Below are 19,407 nucleotides of genomic sequence, written 5' to 3'. Positions count from 1 at the left end.
TAGAGTAGCCTTAGAAACGTGCCCAGGAACTCTGTTTCAGATATTTTAGACATAATTTTTTTTTCTTTTTAGGGCTGTACCCACGGCACATGGAAGTTCCCAGGCGAGGGGGTCGAATCTGAGCTACAGCTGCCAGCCTACACCACAGCAACACAGGATCCAAGTTGCATCTGCGACCTACACCACAGCTCACAGCAACGCCTGATCCCCGACCCACTGAGTGAGGCCAGGGATTGAACCCACATCCTCGTGGATAGTAGTTGGATTGGTTTCTGCTGTGCCACAACGGGAACTCCTAGACATAATTTTTAAAAAATGTCAATGTACTCTCATTAGAACTGAATTCAATAAATATTTAAATGGAGAAATAACCTAGTTTGACCCAGAGTGCAACTTTTTGGCATTTATTAAAAATCATGTAATAGATGCAAACTATTGCCCTCAGAATATATAAGCAGTGAGGTCCTGCTGTATAGCAGTGGGAACTGTATCTAGTCACTGACGATGGAGGGTAAGGTGAGAAAAAGAATGTGTGTGTGTGACGGGGTCACTTTGCTGTACAGTAGGAAGCTGACAGAACACGGTAAACCAGCTGTACTGGAAAAAATAAAAGTCATTTTAAATAAATCATGTGATTCTGTGCAGTGAGATAAAGGTTAAAGTACGTGATCATAGGATATTATTCCACAGCAGGGGGAGGTAATTTATAGCAATCGTATGGCTAATTTCCTAAAAGAAATCTTAGTGCCTTGTAGGTTTCGTGGCAGTTTTACCTCTATCACGTATACCGTTATTCCTCTCTCCAAATAGAGTCTGTCCTCAGCGATGATAATACCTTTACAATAACATAGACTTCCTAGGCTTCTTCCACATTCACGATCCCCTTGAGTTTTCAGAATCAGTCCTTGAGAGCCCAGGTGTGTTCACATATCACAGATGAGGAAGACTGAGGTCAGATAAGTTGAATGTCGTCCTGGGGTTCCCGGGTAAATAGGTGCGTATGCTGAATGTTTGTTTGCTGATTCTTCATTCTAAATCCATTCCACTGTCGTCAGGGAGGAAATGTGAAGTGTCCCGTGACATGTGTTCCTGAGCTGGCTCACACTGCTCCTCTCCACTGTCTGAGCCAGTGGTTTTCCCGTAGGACCCTAAAGTTCCTGGCAGGAATGTGAGGGGAAATATGGCATGGGGTTGGGGCTTGAGGAGAAGGCCATTTGGGAAGGGACGTGTCTTCAACCAGAGGTGCTCAACTTTTATCCGTCCTGTATGGCTCAGGAGGACCTCTGGCTCTAGCTCCAGGAATAAAGGCAGTCTGCAGTCCACACGTACGAGTGATCAGAGTCAGCCTTCAAAACACACAGGCTTTTAAAGGTGGAGTCTGTTTAGAAGGACGTCAGTAGATGGGAAAGGAGTAGCCGCTCACCTGCTGGTCTCTGTGCTGCCACCTGTAATTGTCCCTCTGTCATTATGACGGCGCCCACGGATGCATATCTCCCCTTATAATACGGTTTGACTGCTGCTGACTAACTTGAGTGGTTTGTTCAAGCGAAAGCCAAATAGAAGTAGCCACATTTGTTTCAAACCACGATTCCAAGTAAGTAGACTGTACATTGAAGCAGTGCCAGCCGTGAGCAAGCTCACTCCCCTCCCAGCATTTTCCTTTCCTTCTGTTGTGGGCAAGGCTCTCCGCCTTATGGATCATCTTACCCAGAGCTGCTGTTTCAGCAGTGGAGGCTCACTCCTAATCGGCTTATTCACGTCTAATGCTGCCACACTGGAAATAAGGACACATTTCTTTTTGGTTTGACTTTTTTTTTTTTTTTTATCTTGCTTGATAAAGCAAGGTTTTCTAACACTGAAATGAAAGAAGAGAGTATGTCCTGACAGATTCTGGGTTTTATCTCCAGCCTTTATTGTTATCATCACATGGAATGTTTTGCTTTTCCCACTCGTATCACGTATCAAATCGACTGTCAAATTATCACCTCAAATGTTATTGGTATCATGGTGTATAAAGCTATCGGAAGGCTAAAGGGGATTTAGGAATTTTACTTTAAAAAAAAAAACACATCTTATAGGAATTTTTATGTTGTTACAAAATAATCTGCAAAACAATTTCTCTTTTCACATTAATTTATGTCATAAGCCTGGGTAGACGCTTTCAGGGGCAGTGTGGTATAGCAGAAAGATGAGGGACTTTGGTGTCCTTATAGGAAGTCCTATATCCAGTCCTAAATTTTGCATGATTTTGGAGGCATTGCTTACCTTCCTAAGCTTCCCAAGATGTGAGAAACAGTAAGGGGATGAGACAGAGTAAGGAAAAACCTGACGTGATGCTTAGTACATCTAGTATGTAGTGCTCATTAGTATTTGTCATTTTTCTTCTCTCCCTAGATTAGAATGTTCTCGTTTTCTAGAGAGAAAGGGTTCAGGTGAGGGCTGTTATCAGCACCAGGACAGCAGGGCCCGCTTTGCTTGATCAGCACCCTCTCTTGGGACTGCGTCCCTGTTGCAGGTCTGCAGAGTGTTTAGTGCAGTAGCTTCGAATTGAAATCCTGGGACTTCCCATCATGGCTCAGCGGTTACTGAACCTGACTGGCACCCATGAGGACATGGGTTTGATCCCTGGCCTCATTCAGTGGGTTAAGGAACTGGCGTTGCCGTAGGCTGTTGGTATAGGTCACAGACGGGGCTCGGATCCCACATTGCTGTGGCTGTGTCTGTGGCGTTTCTGCAGCTGCAGCCCTAAAAGACAAAAAGACCAAAAAAAAAAAAAAAATCCTGTCTGTCCTTACAGAAAAGAACTCGGTGTGTTTAATGAGTTGGTAGCTCAAAGATGTAATGCACATGGTATTTTTAAGAGGCACAGCCTTCAGTAAGCTGAGGGAGGGGGTAGAGTCCTATAATCCTAGGAGGCCAGTCCTATAACCCCCGGCCCCAAGTTGGGAAGTGAGGGAGAGCATTGGAAGGAAGTTCTCCTGGTGAGGAAAGGGGGAAATTTTCCACATCCTGTACTGGAAGTTGAGCCACAGCCCCTATTTCTGTAAAGAAACCCCACATGTTTCCACTCTATAGAAACAGAAGTCTTTCAGTGGTGGCTTGGGCTTGGGAGCGTAAATTTGGATTTTCTCATCTCCTTTGGGAGATTCTGGGATTGCTCTGAACCTTCAGGATGATCTTTTGAACTAGAAGTCAGGGCACATTTCTCTTCTGACTAAAATCCTTCAGTGCCTTCCCATCATAGTGAGAATTAAACCCAAATCTTTATCATAGTCTGTAAGAACCTGTATGATTTGGTATGACCTGGCCACACACAGGCTTTTCCCAGATTATCGCACCTAAAGTAGCTGCAGCCCAATTGCCTAGTTACCTTCTTCTTTGTTATTCTGTTGTATTGTGTTCATGATGCTTTTCACTTTTAAAATTATCTTCTTTGTGCATTTGTGGATGAATTTATTGTCCATGTCTTTTCTCTGGGATGTAAGCTTCTTGTATCCTCAAGGTCTAGAATAGAGCCTGTCATTCAATAAATATTGGCTGTAGGAGTTTCCGTCATGGCTCAGTGGTTAGAGAATCCAACTAGGAACCACGAGGTTGTGGGTTCGATCCCTGGTCTTGCTCAGTAGGTTAAGGATCCGGTGTTGCCATGAGCTGTGGTGTAGGTTGCAGACGTGGCTTAGATCCTGTGTTGCTGTGGCTCTGATGTAGGCTGGCAGCGACAGCTCCGATTGGACCCCTAGCCTAGGAACCTCCATATGCTGCGCGAAGTGGCCCTAAAAAAGGCAAAAAGACCAAAAAAAATATATATATATATATAGAGAGAGAGAGTGTAAATGAGCAACTGAATGAGTGAATGAGTCTCTATTTACCTTAGCCAGCGCCCCCCGCCCCAGGAACCTGAAACTTTAGGAAGCACATGTGAAGCACAGATTTTAGACTGGGTGCATGTTATCTCTGATCTTAGCGCTCTGTCCGCTCATAGGCTTTTCTTTTTTCTAACTCCAAGTGTATGTAATGCCATCTGCAAACTTTATTTGAATTACGTTTAAATGGGAATAGTGCTTTAAATCTTTCCATCGAAACTATGGGCTATTGCAGTAATCCATTGTTGGTTTTGTTTGTTTTCAGGTCAGTTGATCATGTCTTTATAAACATTTTTGGTAAGAATACAAATGACAACAACAGTGAGAGTGCAGTTTACTAAAACAGCTATCAAGACAGCAGGAGAACAGTTTCATGCTGATTTTATAGCTATCATACATATTGATAAATGAGCTCAAATGTCTAGCTTTTGCTATTTATTTTAATAAAGCTACTGTTATTTTTTCTTAGTCCTTATCATCCTTTGCTTAAGTATGTCAAGTCTTAGCAGAAATTATTCTTTCGACCTAAATGGTCAATCCTCATTAACATTGATACAAATGGCTCTTGAAATTTTGAGAAAAGTATATGGAGTCTAACAATTGTGCCAGTGTTTCAGATTAATAGACTACAGATAATAAGGCAATTATTCTGAGATCAAAGCTTATCATATCCATGTATATAAATGAGAAGATTTAGAGATTTGACTTTCCTCTAGGTATTAAAGATGTAGAGTTTTGAATCAGCAGGAACCAGTATTTAGCCATGGTAGGGGGCAGTAAATCTTTATTAAATTAATTGAGAAATATTTATATGTTTTTAACTCATTATTCCTTCTGAAGGTTTGGAAGAGGCTTGTAAGGACCCTAAAAAGTCAGTCATTAAATATTCATTAGACATTTATTGAGCATATATTATTTAAAGCCAAAGAAGCAAAGCAAACACCTTTCTCAGTCCTTCCCTGTGGGACTCCATTTTTTTTTTTTTTTTCTTCCTGCCATCCTTCTTCTGTTCCTTTAGCAGACATTAGAGACGATGCCTAACAAACTGTGAAGGTCTTATCAGCACTGTCCCCATCCTGCTTCCTTCCTCCATATTATGTGGGGAAAGAGATTCTTTTCATCCTGGGGTACAGATCAGTGCTGACATCCTGCTGGTAGTAGATGCAAAGGTAATGAGACATGAATCCTGCTCTTACAGAGCCCAGTTCAGAAGGAGAAACAAATATGTAAATGAAGATATTACAAGTCAGTTTGATAGATATGATAACGAGTGTGTGTGTGTGTGTGTGTGTGTGGTGGTGAGATACTGCTTAAGCGCCCAGGCTTTGGAGTCTGGATTTAGATTCCAAAATCCCAGTGCAATCCGCCTAGAATTTTTTTTTCCTCTGTCTTTTAGGGCCATACCTGCAGCATATGGAAGTTCCCAGGCTAGGGGTCCAATCAGAGCTGCAGCTGCCGGCCTCCACCATAGTCACAGCAATGCCAGATCCAAGCTGCATCAGCAACCTACACCACAGCTCTTGGCAACACCGGATTCCTTAACCCACTGAGCAAGGCCAGGGATTGAACTCACATCCTCACTGGTACTGGTGGGGTTCATTACCCACTGAGCCATAACGAGAACTCCAGCCTGCCTGGATTTAAATTCCAGTGCCATCACTAGCCATTTGGCCTTGGGCAAGTTACTTTTTTTTCCCCCAGCACCCACCCCCATGGGCAAGTTACTTAATTTCAATCTTTTCTTCTATAAAATGAGACAAATGATAATATATACTATTGAGTTGTTAGGATTAAATGAGTTAATGGCACTCAAAACATAAATGCTCAATAGATGTTATTATTTATGTTTAACATTCAGTGATTTTTTTTTTCTCCTTTGAGAGTATTAAGGAGACAATCAGAGATAAAGAGCCACATGTCTTGTGTCTAAAAGATGAAACACATCTACGTAGGGAGAGAATTTTAAGCAGAGCGAACAGTATGTGCTAAGGCATGGATGTATAAGGAATTATAAGTAGTTTAGTTTAGGTATAGGAAATGTTATTTTTACTTATCTTGGAACAGCTACTAGAGAGGGAGAACCAGAGATCAGATGATAAAGAACATTATACATCAAGCTAAGGAATTTTGGGTTTCTTTCCCCTATGCTATGCAGAAGTGTTGAAGGGTTTCAAAGTCAGGGACTTAAATCAAATTTACATTTTAGCAAAGTCACTCCAAAGCAGTGTGGGACATGCGATGCGAGGAGATGATTTCAGGCAAGAAGCCTGCATGAGCAGATCCTTAGAGTACGGATGAGAGAAACTGGGAGACTAGCCCAGGGCAGTGGGAGGGGGGAAAGAGACAGCAGAGGCTGAATTCAAGAAATTATGAAAGTATAAAATGACAGGATATAATGAGGAAGATTAAGATGAACCTTCCGCCCTAACTTAGGCATCTAGATTCTTCTTCTTCCTGTTATTCCTGTTTTGTTGTTGTGAATTATCCAACAGCCTTTGGAGCTTGGTCAGGACCATCTCTGGATGAGAGGTGCCTGGATTTCTGCTTTCTTCTCTGCCGAACCCACGGGAGGAGGTGGTGGAGAAGGAGGGCATCTGCCGTCCGTCTCTGCTATTTGGTGGAGTTTTAAAGTGGGCCCAACAAATAGCACACTTTCTTCCTGCTCAAGTAAGACAGAAGAGTCAGCAAATGAATTTAGAAAACCTTTCCTTGGAGTTCCCTGGTGGCTCAGTGGGTTAAGGACCCAGCATTGTCACTGTTGTGGCTCTGGTTACTGGGTTGGTTACTAGTTATTCCTGTGGCACGGGTTTGATCCCTGGCCTGGGAACTTTTGATAAAAAACCGTTCGAGCCCATAAATTGTGTTTTAACGCAAGAGCCAAAGTTGATTTGGTTGCCATGTCTGCTCTGCGACAGCCCCCCTGAGAGAAAGTCCGAATCTGGACAGCAGGTGCACCTCTTGCGGATTACCTCTTACCACGGGTTCAGCAGAGAGGAAAGGAGAGAAGGAGTCCGGTTACCTCTCATCTCCTGTTTCTCTCCATCAACAGCCAGTGGTGGTTGTCCAACCAGATACTTCACCCCCCTTGGTACAGAGAAAGAAGAGGGTGGGATAAGGTGCAAGAAGCCCTGTAACAGTGCTTTGAATAAGATAATAACAACAGAAAAAAAGACTAAATCAGAATGTTGGGAGAGGTTAAGAAGGAGAAGGTCATGAATTTGGAGTTGGAGGTCCAGGGGTCAGTGAGACGTGGAGATGATCACTCCAGACCACTGCTGAAGTCACAGCCTTACTTTTAAGTCTCTGTGACAAGGATGTTGGCAGATCCAGAGCCCCTGGAGAGACAGTACAAATTAAGATATCTGAGAGCTCTCTTGTGGCACAGCAGGTTGAGGATCTGGTATTGTCAGTGTAGTGACTTCGGTTACTGCTGTGGCATGGGTTCAGTCCCTGGTCCCAGGAACTTTCACAAGCCATGGGTGCAGCCAAAAAAAAAAAAAAAAAAAAAAGAAGAAGAAGACCGGAGGCCATTTGTCAGAGATGCTAAGAGAGGATTTCTTTCTTCTTTATTTTATTTACTTATTTTTTTTGTCTTTTTTGCCTTTTCGAGGGCCACTTCCTGTGGCATGTGGAGGTTTCCAGGCTAGGGGTCTAATCGGAGCCGTAGCCACCAGCCTATGCCAGAGCCACAGCAACACCGGATCCGAGCCATGTCTGCAACCTACACTACAGCCCACGGCAACGCCAGGTCCTTAACCCACTGAGCAAGGCCAGGGATCGAACCCGCAACCTCCTGGTTCCTAGTCAGATTCGTTAACCACTGCGCCATGATGGGAACTCCTCTTCTTTTATTTTTAATTTTTATTTTATATTGGGGTATAGTTGATTTACAATGTTGTGTTAGTTTCAGGTGTACAGCAGTGATTCAGTTATACATATACATACATCCATTCTTTTTCAGATTCTTTCCCATATAGATTATTACAGAGTATTGAGTAGAGTTCCCTTGTGCTACACAGTAGGTTACTGTTGGTTATCTATTATGTATATAGTAGTAGGTATATGTTAATTCCAACCTCTTAGTTTATATCCCCCCCACCTTTCCTCTTTGGTAACCCTAAGTTTGCTTTCTAAGTTTATTAGTCTGTTTCTGTTCTATAAATAAATTCATTTGTCTTTCTGACTTACTTCACTTAGTACGAGAATCTTTAGGTCCATCCGTATTGCTGCAAATGGCAATATTCTTTCTTTTTTACGGCCAAGTAATGTTCCACTGTTATTTATATATATTTATGTATATATATGTATGTGTGTGTGTGTGTATACACACACGCAATCACATCTTCTTTATCCATTCGTCCATTGATGGACATGTAGGTTGCTTCTAGGTCTTGGCTATTGTAAATAGCCCTGCAGTAAACATTGGGGTGTATCAATCTTTTCGAATTATGATTTTCTCCAAATATATGCCTAGGAATGGGACTGCTGGATCAAAATGGTAGTTCTATTCTTGTTTTTTTTAAGGAAACTTTATACTGTTCTCCTTAGTGGTTGTACCAATTTACATTGCCACCAACAGTGTAGGAGAGTTCCCTTTTCTCCAAACCCTCGAGGAGAGATTTCTTAATGAGCCAGAGACTAGACTATGACTTCTAAGGTCCTTTCTAACTTTGTCTATTATGGAAGATGCTCAACAAATAATCAATGATTTTATAACATACTAATAACATTTTATAACTTAAAAAATTCATACCTGTAGTTATACTTCATTTTAAATCAGTGCCATACCTGCATGGATGTTATTTGAAGAATAGATTCTTTAGATAAAAATGAGATTAGAAATTTATCTTGGAGTTCCCTTGGTGGGTCAGCAGCAACGAACCTGACTAGTATCCATGAGGACATGAGTTCGATCCCTGGCCTCATTCAGTGGGTTAGGGATCCAGCGTTGCTGTGGCTGTGGTGTAGGCCAGCAGCTGTAACTCCGATTCAGCCCCTAGCCTGGGAACTTCCGTATGTTGCGGGTGCGGCCCTAAAAAGCAAAAAAACAAAAAAACAAAACTTTATCTTAGCTAAAAGTTTACGGGAAAGTAGAATGTATCATTGGTATCAATTAAACCTTAATTATTCCTGAATTTGAGTTTAGTTTTCTTTTATTTTCAGAATAAGCCATGTGGAAATGAACATTATGATGCATTTTATATATGGAGGAACTTTGGACTTCCCAGAAAAAGCTAATGTTGGGTATGTATTATTTTTTAATGATTTTAAGTATAAAAATATTAATATTTGTGGCTTTTTCTTTTCTTTTTTCTTTTTAGGGCTGCACCTGAGGCATATGGAGGTTCCCAGGCTAGGGAGTGAATCAGAGCTATAGCCCCCAGCCTATGCCACAGCTGCAGCAATGCTGGATCCTAGCCACATCTGTGACCTACACCACAGCTCACTGCAATGTCACATCCTTAACCCACTGAGCAAGGCCCAGGATCGAACCTGCGTCCTCATGGATACTAGTCAGGTTCGTTAACTGCTGAGGCACAGCAGGAACTCCTGCGGCTTCTGCTTTGTGGAGCTATATTTCAAAGTGTCAGTGAAGTAGAAGCTTCACTTTCATTACCTATTTTGCCATATCTTGTGTGTATTTGAGAAATGTCCAGAAACAGTTGCAATTCACAGTAATAAGATTAGGAAAAGCCTTTATTAGACGTACATTATGTCGGGAAAATCCCATATTTGTTTTGGAAAATAAATGACATGTTTTTTATAAAATAAAATTAAACTTTTTTTCAAATTTTGAGTATTTTTTACTACTTTATTTTTTCATTTTCGGTGTCAGAAGAAGAGAAAACAATCTAAAATTAATTTGAGGATGTAGGTATCCTGTAGATGAAAAACGGTATGATTCTTTAGAACTCTGTCGTGAAATGCCATCTACGCTGCTAAAATCCTACTGGAGAGTGAAATCCTATCTCGCTCTTCTAATTTTCTGGTTGTTCTCTCCTTCTCTTGCTGTGTTAACATCAGACAAATGAAAGTTGCTCTTTTAATTTTAAATATGCATTGCTTCCTTTAGTTACAAACCGAATGAGTAGGATTTGGGGGAGAAATACAGTGAGTCGCAGGGATCAGGTACGAAGGATTTGCCCCTGGAAACCCACGAGAAATTTCATCACAGTGTCATGGCTTGTAGGTTTCCTGCCTGTGCTCAGAGTCCCTGCCAACTGAAGGAAGCACCCCTCTGGGCCATTAGATGCTGTCTCCAATATTGTAGTCATTTTTAAGGCATTTTCTTTCTTTCTTCTTCTTTTTTTTTTTTTTTTGTCTTTTTGCCATTTCTTGGGCCGCTCCAGCGGCATATGGAGGTTCCCAGGCTAGGGGTCCAATCAGAGCTGCTGTAGGCATTTTCAACATGATGAGCATCCATTAATTGCCCTCCCTCTCAAATTTTTATCGTTCGTATTGGTTGTGAAGAGTTGTTAGCTTTTATAGGCTTTGAAGCAGTTTTCTGGGCTTCGCTGTATACGCACTGAGAACAGGAGGGTAATTTGAAACACCGCCACACTTAGGTCTTGTTACTCTCTGTTCATCAAATCAAGTGACAGTGCTTTCAACTTCTGACCTATGGCCTGTTTTAATCTGTGCAGAGTATCTATTATGTACCCTATTATGTAGGGTAGAAAGTGAGAATGAAAATAATTCAGATTATTCTTTTTTCTAAACAAACTATATATTATCAAGAAATTACTGTGTACTATGCCTTGATTTTTAAATTGAAGAATTAACAGTGCATCTATTTTTTATTTTAGTCAGATACTCAATATGGCTGATATGTATGGACTAGAAGGATTAAAAGAAGTAGCAATCTATATTTTAAGAAGAGATTACTGTAATTTCTTTCAGAAGGTAATTATGGAGTCTTGGAAATCGTTTACCCAGTGTTTAAAGTCACCCGTTATTACCTACTAGATTTTTAACTCTGTTAGTATCATTGTTTTAACTAATGGGAACTCTAGCTGAGAAATAACTCTCTGGATATACTTGCAGAGAATGGAAGTTAATTCAGATCGTTCTAATTAAAATAAAATTGAGGTGGGGATTTATTGAAAAGATACAGAAATATCCTACATAATTCAGAGGTGGAGGGTAAAGCCAGGACTCGGGCTTTGGAATTAAGAGGAAGGAAGCTGGAATCTGGGGTTCCCTTCCCACTTGGCAAAGGGCTCTACCCAGTGCCTCTTCAGTTCCTGACCCTGAGAGGACTCTCCTCCTCCCTGCCACTGCTCTTTACGGATGAACTTGAGCAGGGATAGAGTTCTCCTCTGTTTCTCTCCCCAGGTGCTGTAAGAACACAGACGTTTTCATTTTAGTTTATGCAAATGTACTGTCTACAGAAAGATACTCTATGGTGCCTTTCAAAGACATTTTATACATTAGTCTTAGGTTCTCCATTGTTTAAATGTTCTCTGTGGCTATAGATTATTTTTTATATTCTTATTTATGATTTTCTACATTTCTTAAATTTTCGACAATGGTCCTATATTACTTTTATAATCAACAAAAACCCAATCTTAAAAGAACTGTTTACATCAGTATTTCCCTCTTATTCACTACTTGAGGCAACAAAAGGCACTGTACAAATTGTAATTAGGTAATTTTAATGATTTTAATAATATCTAAATGTAGATTTTTGTGTTGGATAGGACTTTTCCTGTCTTTCTGTAAGACAGAATCACCCGATGTGCTAAAATAGAGTCATGAACTGGGTCTACAACCACTCTCAGTCCTTCAAGGTTTACTGAAAAACAGTGAAACACCTCAGCAACCTTTGAGCATTCCAGCCTCTGTAAGTAAGGAAACTAGAAGAAGAGCAGAGGCTGTGGTGTCCCTAGTTTTGTAGGAAGTGAAAAAGCCCGGTGAAAGATTTTTCCCTTTCTTTCTTCCCCCATCTTCCAGCCAAGTGAGAGTGAGGAGGAAGATCCAAGACTCTCCCAGTAAAGGCTGGAGAGGGGGTGGCTCTGTCTGCAATGAGGAGATGATGCCTTCCCGCCCCCCAGGCGGACAGCATCGTATCTGCATAGCCAGCCCACTTGGCAGGTTCCATCAAAGAAGAAAAGAAAGTACTAAGAGAGTCCTTGAAAGAGCCTGGAATATATCTCAGGAGCCAGTGAGAGTGTACTTGGTTATGGAGATTTCCAAGGGAGGAGGAAGCTTGCTGGAGAAGCCAGGCCTAGCCTGGTGACTAGAGACAGAGGTTATTGTCATAGATGGAAGAAGATGATGGCGAGTCCATTCCACAGCCCAGTTACGCGTGCTAGACATGGAGGAAAAGGACCTTCGTGATGCCGTGGACGTTAGAAGAGACCAACACAGGGGCAGATGACACTGCGTCCCATGTAGGAGGCGCTGAGCGCTGTCAACCCTGGAAGAATATCACTGAGAGGCTAGGGTACAGGTCCGTCTGTCCCTTGGTGAGCCACCACGTTAGCAGAGGCCACCAGCATCTGAATTACAGTGGTCAAGGACACCCTTCTGCTACCATGCTAGTCCCTCGTGAGTTACAGAAGGCGACCCTGGCCCTTCATAGCCCCTTTCCAAGGAGTTAGACCCACAAAGGGGAGGAGCAGGAGTCCACACCCTACTGTCCACTCCAGATCTCCCCAGCTCTAAGTGTCATCAGCGACTCGGAGTGAAAGATTTACATAGGCTGTGAAATGGGTGTTTATTTATTTATTCTTTTAATTTTTTATTTTTTGCCTTTTTAGGGCCGCACCCGCAGCATCTGGAGGTTCCCAGGCTAGGGGTCGAATTGGAGCTGTAGCTGCCAGCCTACACCACAGCTCATGGCAACGCCGGATCCGTAACCCACTGAGCAAGGCCAGGGATCAAACCCACAATCTCGTGGTTCCTAGTTGGGTTTGTTAACCACTGCACCATGATGGGAACTCCCGAAATGGGTGTTTAAACAGTACCACACTGCACTTCAATACCAAAAGGAACCAGAGGTACTGGATTTTCCTGTAATCATTAAAGGATGGGAAAAAAGGGGAATTTGACACAACATCCTTGACCACTCCAACCGGGGGGAAACGTTGAAGTTAGTATCTCCTTTTTCCTGAGACGCCTCAATAAACCAGTTACATCACACATTTTATTTTATTTTATTTTATTTTATTTTATTTTATTTTATTTTATTTTATTTTTTGTCTTTTTGTCTTTTGTCTGTTGTTGTTGTTGTTGTTGCCATTTCTTGGGCCGCTCCCGAGGCACATGGAGATTCCCAGGCTAGGGGTTGAATCGGAGCTGTAGCCACCGGCCTACGCCAGAGCCACAGCAACGCGGGATCCGAGCCGCGTCTGCAACCTACACCACAGCTCACGGCAACGCCGGATCGTTAACCCACTGAGCAAGGGCAGGGACCGAACCCGCAACCTCATGGTTCCTAGTCGGATTTGTTAACCACTGCGCCACGACGGGAACTCCTACATCACACATTTTAAAAATAATCTTTGATGGATTCTCTTTGGACAGTTGCTTCTCCTTTTTACTGTGTTCATGAGTAGACAGAGGTTATATGCGGCTTCTTTTATTTTACTTTCAGTAATCCACTTAATTTTAAAAGACGAAAGGTATATTTGTTTCCCTTAAGACAATAGAAGATGAAATTTCTCTTTACTTATCAATATGGCATCTTGTTGAAAAATTTTTTTGCTTTATTTTAATATAGTCTGTATTATGTGGTAACAGATATTTAAGAACAATTTTTGTTTTTATTGACCTGATCATTAAATTTTTGCTTTACATTTTCTAAGAAGACACACACACACATACATATATATATATATATATATATATATTTCTTTTTTTTTTTTTGGTCTTTTTAGGGCCACACTTGCAGCATATGCAGGTTCCTAGGCTGGGGATCGAATTGGAGCCACAGCTGCTGGCCTACACCACAGCCACACAACACAGGGTCTGAGCCACATCTGCAAACTACACCACAGCCCATGGCAACACCAGAACCTTAACCCACTGAGCGAGGCCAGGGATCGAACCCACAACCTCACAGTTACTAGTTGGGTTCGTTAACTACTGAGCCACAACAGGAACTCCTAACAACGTATATTTTTGTAAGTATATTTTTGAATGTATAATTTTTAACTTCTAGACCTCAAGTATGCAGTTTCTTGGCAGTGACTTAAATATAGTAAATCTATAATAGCACACTCACAGTTCTGAGGTAACTGGCCCCAGAACTCATGGCAAGCTAGCTTCAGTCATTTCATTAATTTCATAATCTTGCCTTTTACAAAATTAAAATTTTAGAACTTCATTTGTAGGACTAGAGTGGGCTTTACATTATGGTTTTTTTCCCCCGGTGATTTTAAAATATATTTGGGGTAATGATTTAAATATGTCTTTCCAAAATTTACAAGCAGGTTTTGAATATGACTACAGGTCAGTTGTCCTGTTATAAAAACATTTAGGAAATCAGCATTTCCATGTAAGTAAAATTCTCAGAAAACGAAAGTGACTAAGCCAGAGGTCATTACAGTTTTTTCTCTAAACGGCTAAGTAGTTGATATTCTCGGCTTTGTGGGCCGCATAGTCTCTATCACAGCCACTTAGCTTTGCTGTTGTAGACCGAATGCAGGTCTAGACAGTGTGTAAGTGGAGCAGTATGGTAGCGTTTCGGTAAAACTTTATGCAAAAGCAGCGGGGGCCTGTTTTTGACCCACTGGCTTTAAGCAGCATATTATTTTGCATTTTCATACTTTTTCATGGAGATTATTCTTAAGTTATACACCAAGGAGTGGAATTTTTGTTGTGGAGGTCGGGTTATTCCTAAATAGAATTAGGCTGCTAGATTTCTTAACTCTTGTTCTCTTGTTGTAATTTCTAATGCTTCTGGCTGCTTTTAGATTTTGTCACGTATGTCTACACCAGTCGTCTTTTCTCTCCTACCAGTCTGATCTTCTCTGCAGTAGGTCAGAAAACCAAATTATTTAACTTAGTAGAATTATCATTGTGTAATTTGTATAATGATAGCCATTTCTGATTTTAGGACAATTTAGTGTACTTCTGGTTATCTCAAAGGGAATAACTAAACTGTTGATGGGTAAAACAGGATATTTACATTCAATTTTCTGAATACTATGTAATACCTTTTAGAAGAGCGTTAGAAAATCAGATGAATAGCAGTTCTTACTTTTAAAAGTTGGAAGTCGCTGATCTTATTTGAAGCACTGTACTAGAGTCATTTCCAAAGAAACTTGTTCTTTTCTGCATGCACGCATTAGACACTAACTGTACACGTAGGCTGATTGCTGGTCTCTATTAAGCGAATCAACCCCAAATCACAACTCATGAATATGTACGAAGAGAAATTGAACTCTCTCATCCTAATGGGCAACAGATATGCCTAGGAGCATAGTCCAAAAACTGAGAACATGGCACAGGCAATAGGTAGCATATATTGAAGCTCAACCCTAAAAGCAGTGAGTTGTTTCTCACTACTTGTATCTAGATTTATTTATTACTTTAGTTCATTACTTCTGTGTATGTGCTTTTAAAGAATATGTTTGTATACTCATGATCCAATTAAATGCTGTCATTTTGTCTAAGGTCAGTGTAGGCTCTACCTCTGCACATGTACTTAAAGTCAAATTTATACTTGAGGGAGCAGATTAAACCATAGGGTGTATTGTAATGTGATGTGCTAGAAATTATTACACTGCTTTTAATCTAGAAAATATTTAAGTGAAGAGAAATTAGAATAAGAACTGTATGCAGCCTGGCAGCTTAAAGAACTCAAATGCTGTTCTATAAAAACTAAAGTTTATCAGTGATCCTTTTAAAAGAGTAACAGACCTTTGAGTTACGCGTATTTGTTCCACAACTTAAGTATGTAAGTGAGATCACTTTTATGAACCAAGTCCTCTAGCCTCTGTACGTAGCAAAGGAATAAATGCAGTGTTTTCTTTCCATTTTAGCCTGTTCCCAGAAGGTTGGCGTCTGTACTGGAATGCTTGATCATTGCTCACTCAGTTGGAGTGGAGAGTCTTTTTGCTGACTGCATGAAGTAAGTGATCTGAAGTAGTGCTGATACTATTGATTTAGGGATTTTGTTCTTCCATTCTCCGAATTTTGTGGGGAATTTTAGACTTGGTCTCTTTTCTTGGGCACAATGTAAATAGCTTAATGCTTAACTAGTTGCAACAGCTGAGGAGAAGTATTGATTTAGATACTACTCAAGATGCTTGTGTTCGATTTTATTTTAGCTGAACCATGGTTACTTATGTTAAAATCCACGCACATAGCCCAAAATGGATTTAAAATATGTGTTTGTTGAAAAGGGGACACAGTTAGGTCCATTATTGGTGCTCACAAAATTAACTCTTAAGATTAGTCAAAACATATATGTAAAATCTATACCATTGAAAACAAAATGTTTCTGAATGTTATGAAAAATATTTTCATTTCTTTAACTTGAGGTCCTTTGATTTTAACAGGTGGATTGTAAAGCATTTTGCAAGGTTTTGGTCTGAAAGAAGCTTTGCAAATGTACCCCCTGAGATTCAGAAAAAATGTCTTAATATGTTGATTCAGTCCTTAGTAAGTATAAGCTGGATACCCTTGTTTGTGTTTGTCATCAAAAAGCTTTTTAAATTTTATGTAAGTAATTTCTGAGTTTTAAATACCAACTTAGAATTATAAGAGCAAGATGAGAGAAGCAATTTGAGATAACCCAGAACCAAGCCATAGAACCTGTCTTTCAGACTGCCTCGTTCTTCTGTACCAAATGCAGTGGTCAGGAAGCAGTCAGAGGAGCACAATCACCGGAAAGCCTATAGTGGCTCACGAATGAAAGGGGCATGTGCCAAGGTTAGTTAGGCATTGATTGGCTCAGGAACACGGACCTCCACTCACCAAGGTGGGTGTGGGTACAACCCCGAAACAGTGGCACCATTCTCCAAGAGGACCGGCCATTTACCTGGTGGCAGGTGAATTGCATTGGAATTCATCACGGAAAAGACAGTGCTTGGTTCTCAGAGGAATGGACATCTGCTCTGGACACGGATTTGCCTTCCTTACTCCTACTGTATCTAAGAAAACCACTGTCTGTGGACCTACTGGCTTTTTTCCACCATCATAATATTCCACACCCCATCACTTTGACTAAAAAACTCACTTCCCAGCAAATGAGGTATGGTGGTGGGCCCATGCTTACTGATTTCACCTGTCCTTCCATGCCTCCTGTCATCCTGAAGTAGTTTTTGTTGTTACTGTTCATGATAGGAACTTTTATTAGCGACGGCCTTTTGGAGACGTGGTTACAGTGCAGCTCAGTGGCAATGCCTTGTGGAACTGGGGCTGTACATGCTCTGTATCAGTTTTTGATTGACGGAGCTCTTTCTCCCATAACCAGGATCCCTGGGTCCAGAAATCAAGGTGTAGAAAGGGATGTGCTCCATGTATAATTACTCCTAGTGATCCACTAGCAAAATTTTTGTTTCCTATCTTCGTAACTCTAGGATCTCCCAATCTAGAGGTCATAGTTGCAAAGGGAGAATGCTTCTACTTCGGGGACACAACAGTCGCATGGCCTGGAAGTCGGGATTGCCTCCTTCTGCCCACTTTGTAAATCAACAGGCGAAGAAGGGGAGTTATTACTAGATTGAGCATGGCTGTCACGGGGAAATGCAGTGTGGGGGAAGGGGCGTACATCTGGAGCGAGGGGCTCCATGTCCTGGGATGCAGTTTAAGCAGCACTGATAATGGCCCAGACCCTTCAGGCATGAGAGTTTGGGCTGCCTTACCAGACGAAGAACTACGAACAGCAGAGGTACTTGCTGAGGGAAAAGGGAACGGGGAGTGGTTATGGAAAATGGTAGTTATAAGTACTAAGAATGACCAGGTGACCAGTTACAGAAGTGAGCACTGTAGTGGTTAAGATATAAACACATTCATTTCCCTTCTTTATATGAATGCTTTTTTTTTTCTTTTTTGTCTTTTTGCCTTTTCTAGGGGGCCGCTCCCACGGCATATGGAGATTCCCAGACTAGGGATGTAATTGCAGCTGTAGCCGCCGGCCTACGCCAGAGCCACAGCAACGCAGGATCCGAGCCGTGTCTGTGACCTACACCACAGCTCACGGCAACGCCGGATCCTTAACCCACTGAGCAAGGCCAGGGATCGAACCCGCAACCTCATGGTTCCTAGTCAGGTTCGTCAACCACTGCGCCACAAGGGGAACTCCTATGAATGCTTTTATATATATATTAACCCAAGTATTTCTGTTTTTCCCACTACCATTTAATATAAAATATGTTAATAACAGTTAACTTTATATCTCTGTATTTAAGTTACGGGCTGAGGCATCTCTGCCACATGTCACATGGCTAGGGTGAACTGTGCTTCCCACAGTTCCCTTCTTTGTACCATTCTGCATTGACCTGTGTCCTCTTTAGTTTTTCTTACCCCTGGGCCAGGAGTGTGTTTAGCTCCATAAAGGTGGGTGCTAGCATCTCTTGAAGGACCCCCATTTCATGTAGGTAGAGGCAGTGAGACCTGAAATGAGTCCATTTTCTTTCTCTCTCTCTCTCTCTCTTTTTTTTTTTTTTGGCTTTTTAGGGCCACACTAGCGGCACATGGAAGTTCCCAGGCTAGGGGTCGAATTGGAGTTGCAGCTGCCGGCCTAGACCACAGCTCCCAACGCTGGATTCTCAACGCACGGAGGCCAGGGCTCGAACCTGCATCCTCATGGATACTAGTCGGGTTTGTACCCTGCGGAGCCACCGTGGAAACTCCCATGAAATGAGCTCATTCTTGTGGGTAACAGCTTGTGCCTTGGGTGCCAGCTCGTCCTCGTCCCTTCTGCACTGCCTTCCCCGTGGACTTCAAACCACGTCGTCACTCTAACCAGCTCTCATAATCGCAGAAAGTCACATCTCTTTAACAAAGCCCTTTAGATATGTAAATGCCTTCTGGTGGCCCTGTTTCTCTGACTGAACCATGAATGATGTGTCCGACTGGGTTATATAGAGATAATACCTAAATCCAACGAGGAAAATAAGTTTCTGCCATCAGCTGGTGAGATACCATTGTAAAAAAAATAAATCTAAGTATGTGGGTTTATGCTCATGAAGGACTTGATAGTTTTGTCACTTACTATTTTGCATTAGTTTCTTCGGTCATTGATTAGCTCCTCTCTGTTCATGGAGGCACACAGATGGCCTAGCTGTAATTCAGTTCAATAGAAGCTACTCCTGCAGCTGTTATTATTGAGTGGATTTTTTTAAAGACTTTTATGGTTCAAAAGATACTTTTTATTTTTGAAATTGTGTGCAACACATGTACTATTTTATCCATTTTATATATGAGAAAAGAGAATCACAGAGGTAAATGCTTTATTTGAGGGCACGGTGTCAGTAAATGACAAAGCCAGGTCCTAAAACCCGTTGCTGCCGCTCCAAAGGTGATAGAATAGATGCTTAACATGGGCAAAGATTTTAGGAAGTGTGGTCCTTGACTTGAAGGAACTCAC

At 41.5% G+C, this 19,407-nt stretch overlaps 1 protein-coding gene across 1 annotated transcript in view; it reads left to right on the top strand.

Annotated features, from left to right (window-relative positions):
• Positions 1 to 19,407, top strand: part of BTBD8 (BTB domain containing 8) — a 91,165-nt gene that overhangs the window by 47,190 nt on the left and 24,568 nt on the right. The window contains 4 exon segments of the mRNA XM_047785317.1: positions 9,027 to 9,107; positions 10,670 to 10,766; positions 15,854 to 15,942; positions 16,373 to 16,475. Of these exon segments, the coding sequence (XP_047641273.1) occupies positions 9,027 to 9,107; positions 10,670 to 10,766; positions 15,854 to 15,942; positions 16,373 to 16,475 (370 nt within the window).

Source organism: Phacochoerus africanus, chromosome 6 (assembly GCF_016906955.1).
Source record: "Phacochoerus africanus isolate WHEZ1 chromosome 6, ROS_Pafr_v1, whole genome shotgun sequence".
Taxonomy (NCBI): domain Eukaryota; kingdom Metazoa; phylum Chordata; class Mammalia; order Artiodactyla; family Suidae; genus Phacochoerus; species Phacochoerus africanus.
This window is presented reverse-complemented; position numbering and strand designations above follow the sequence as displayed.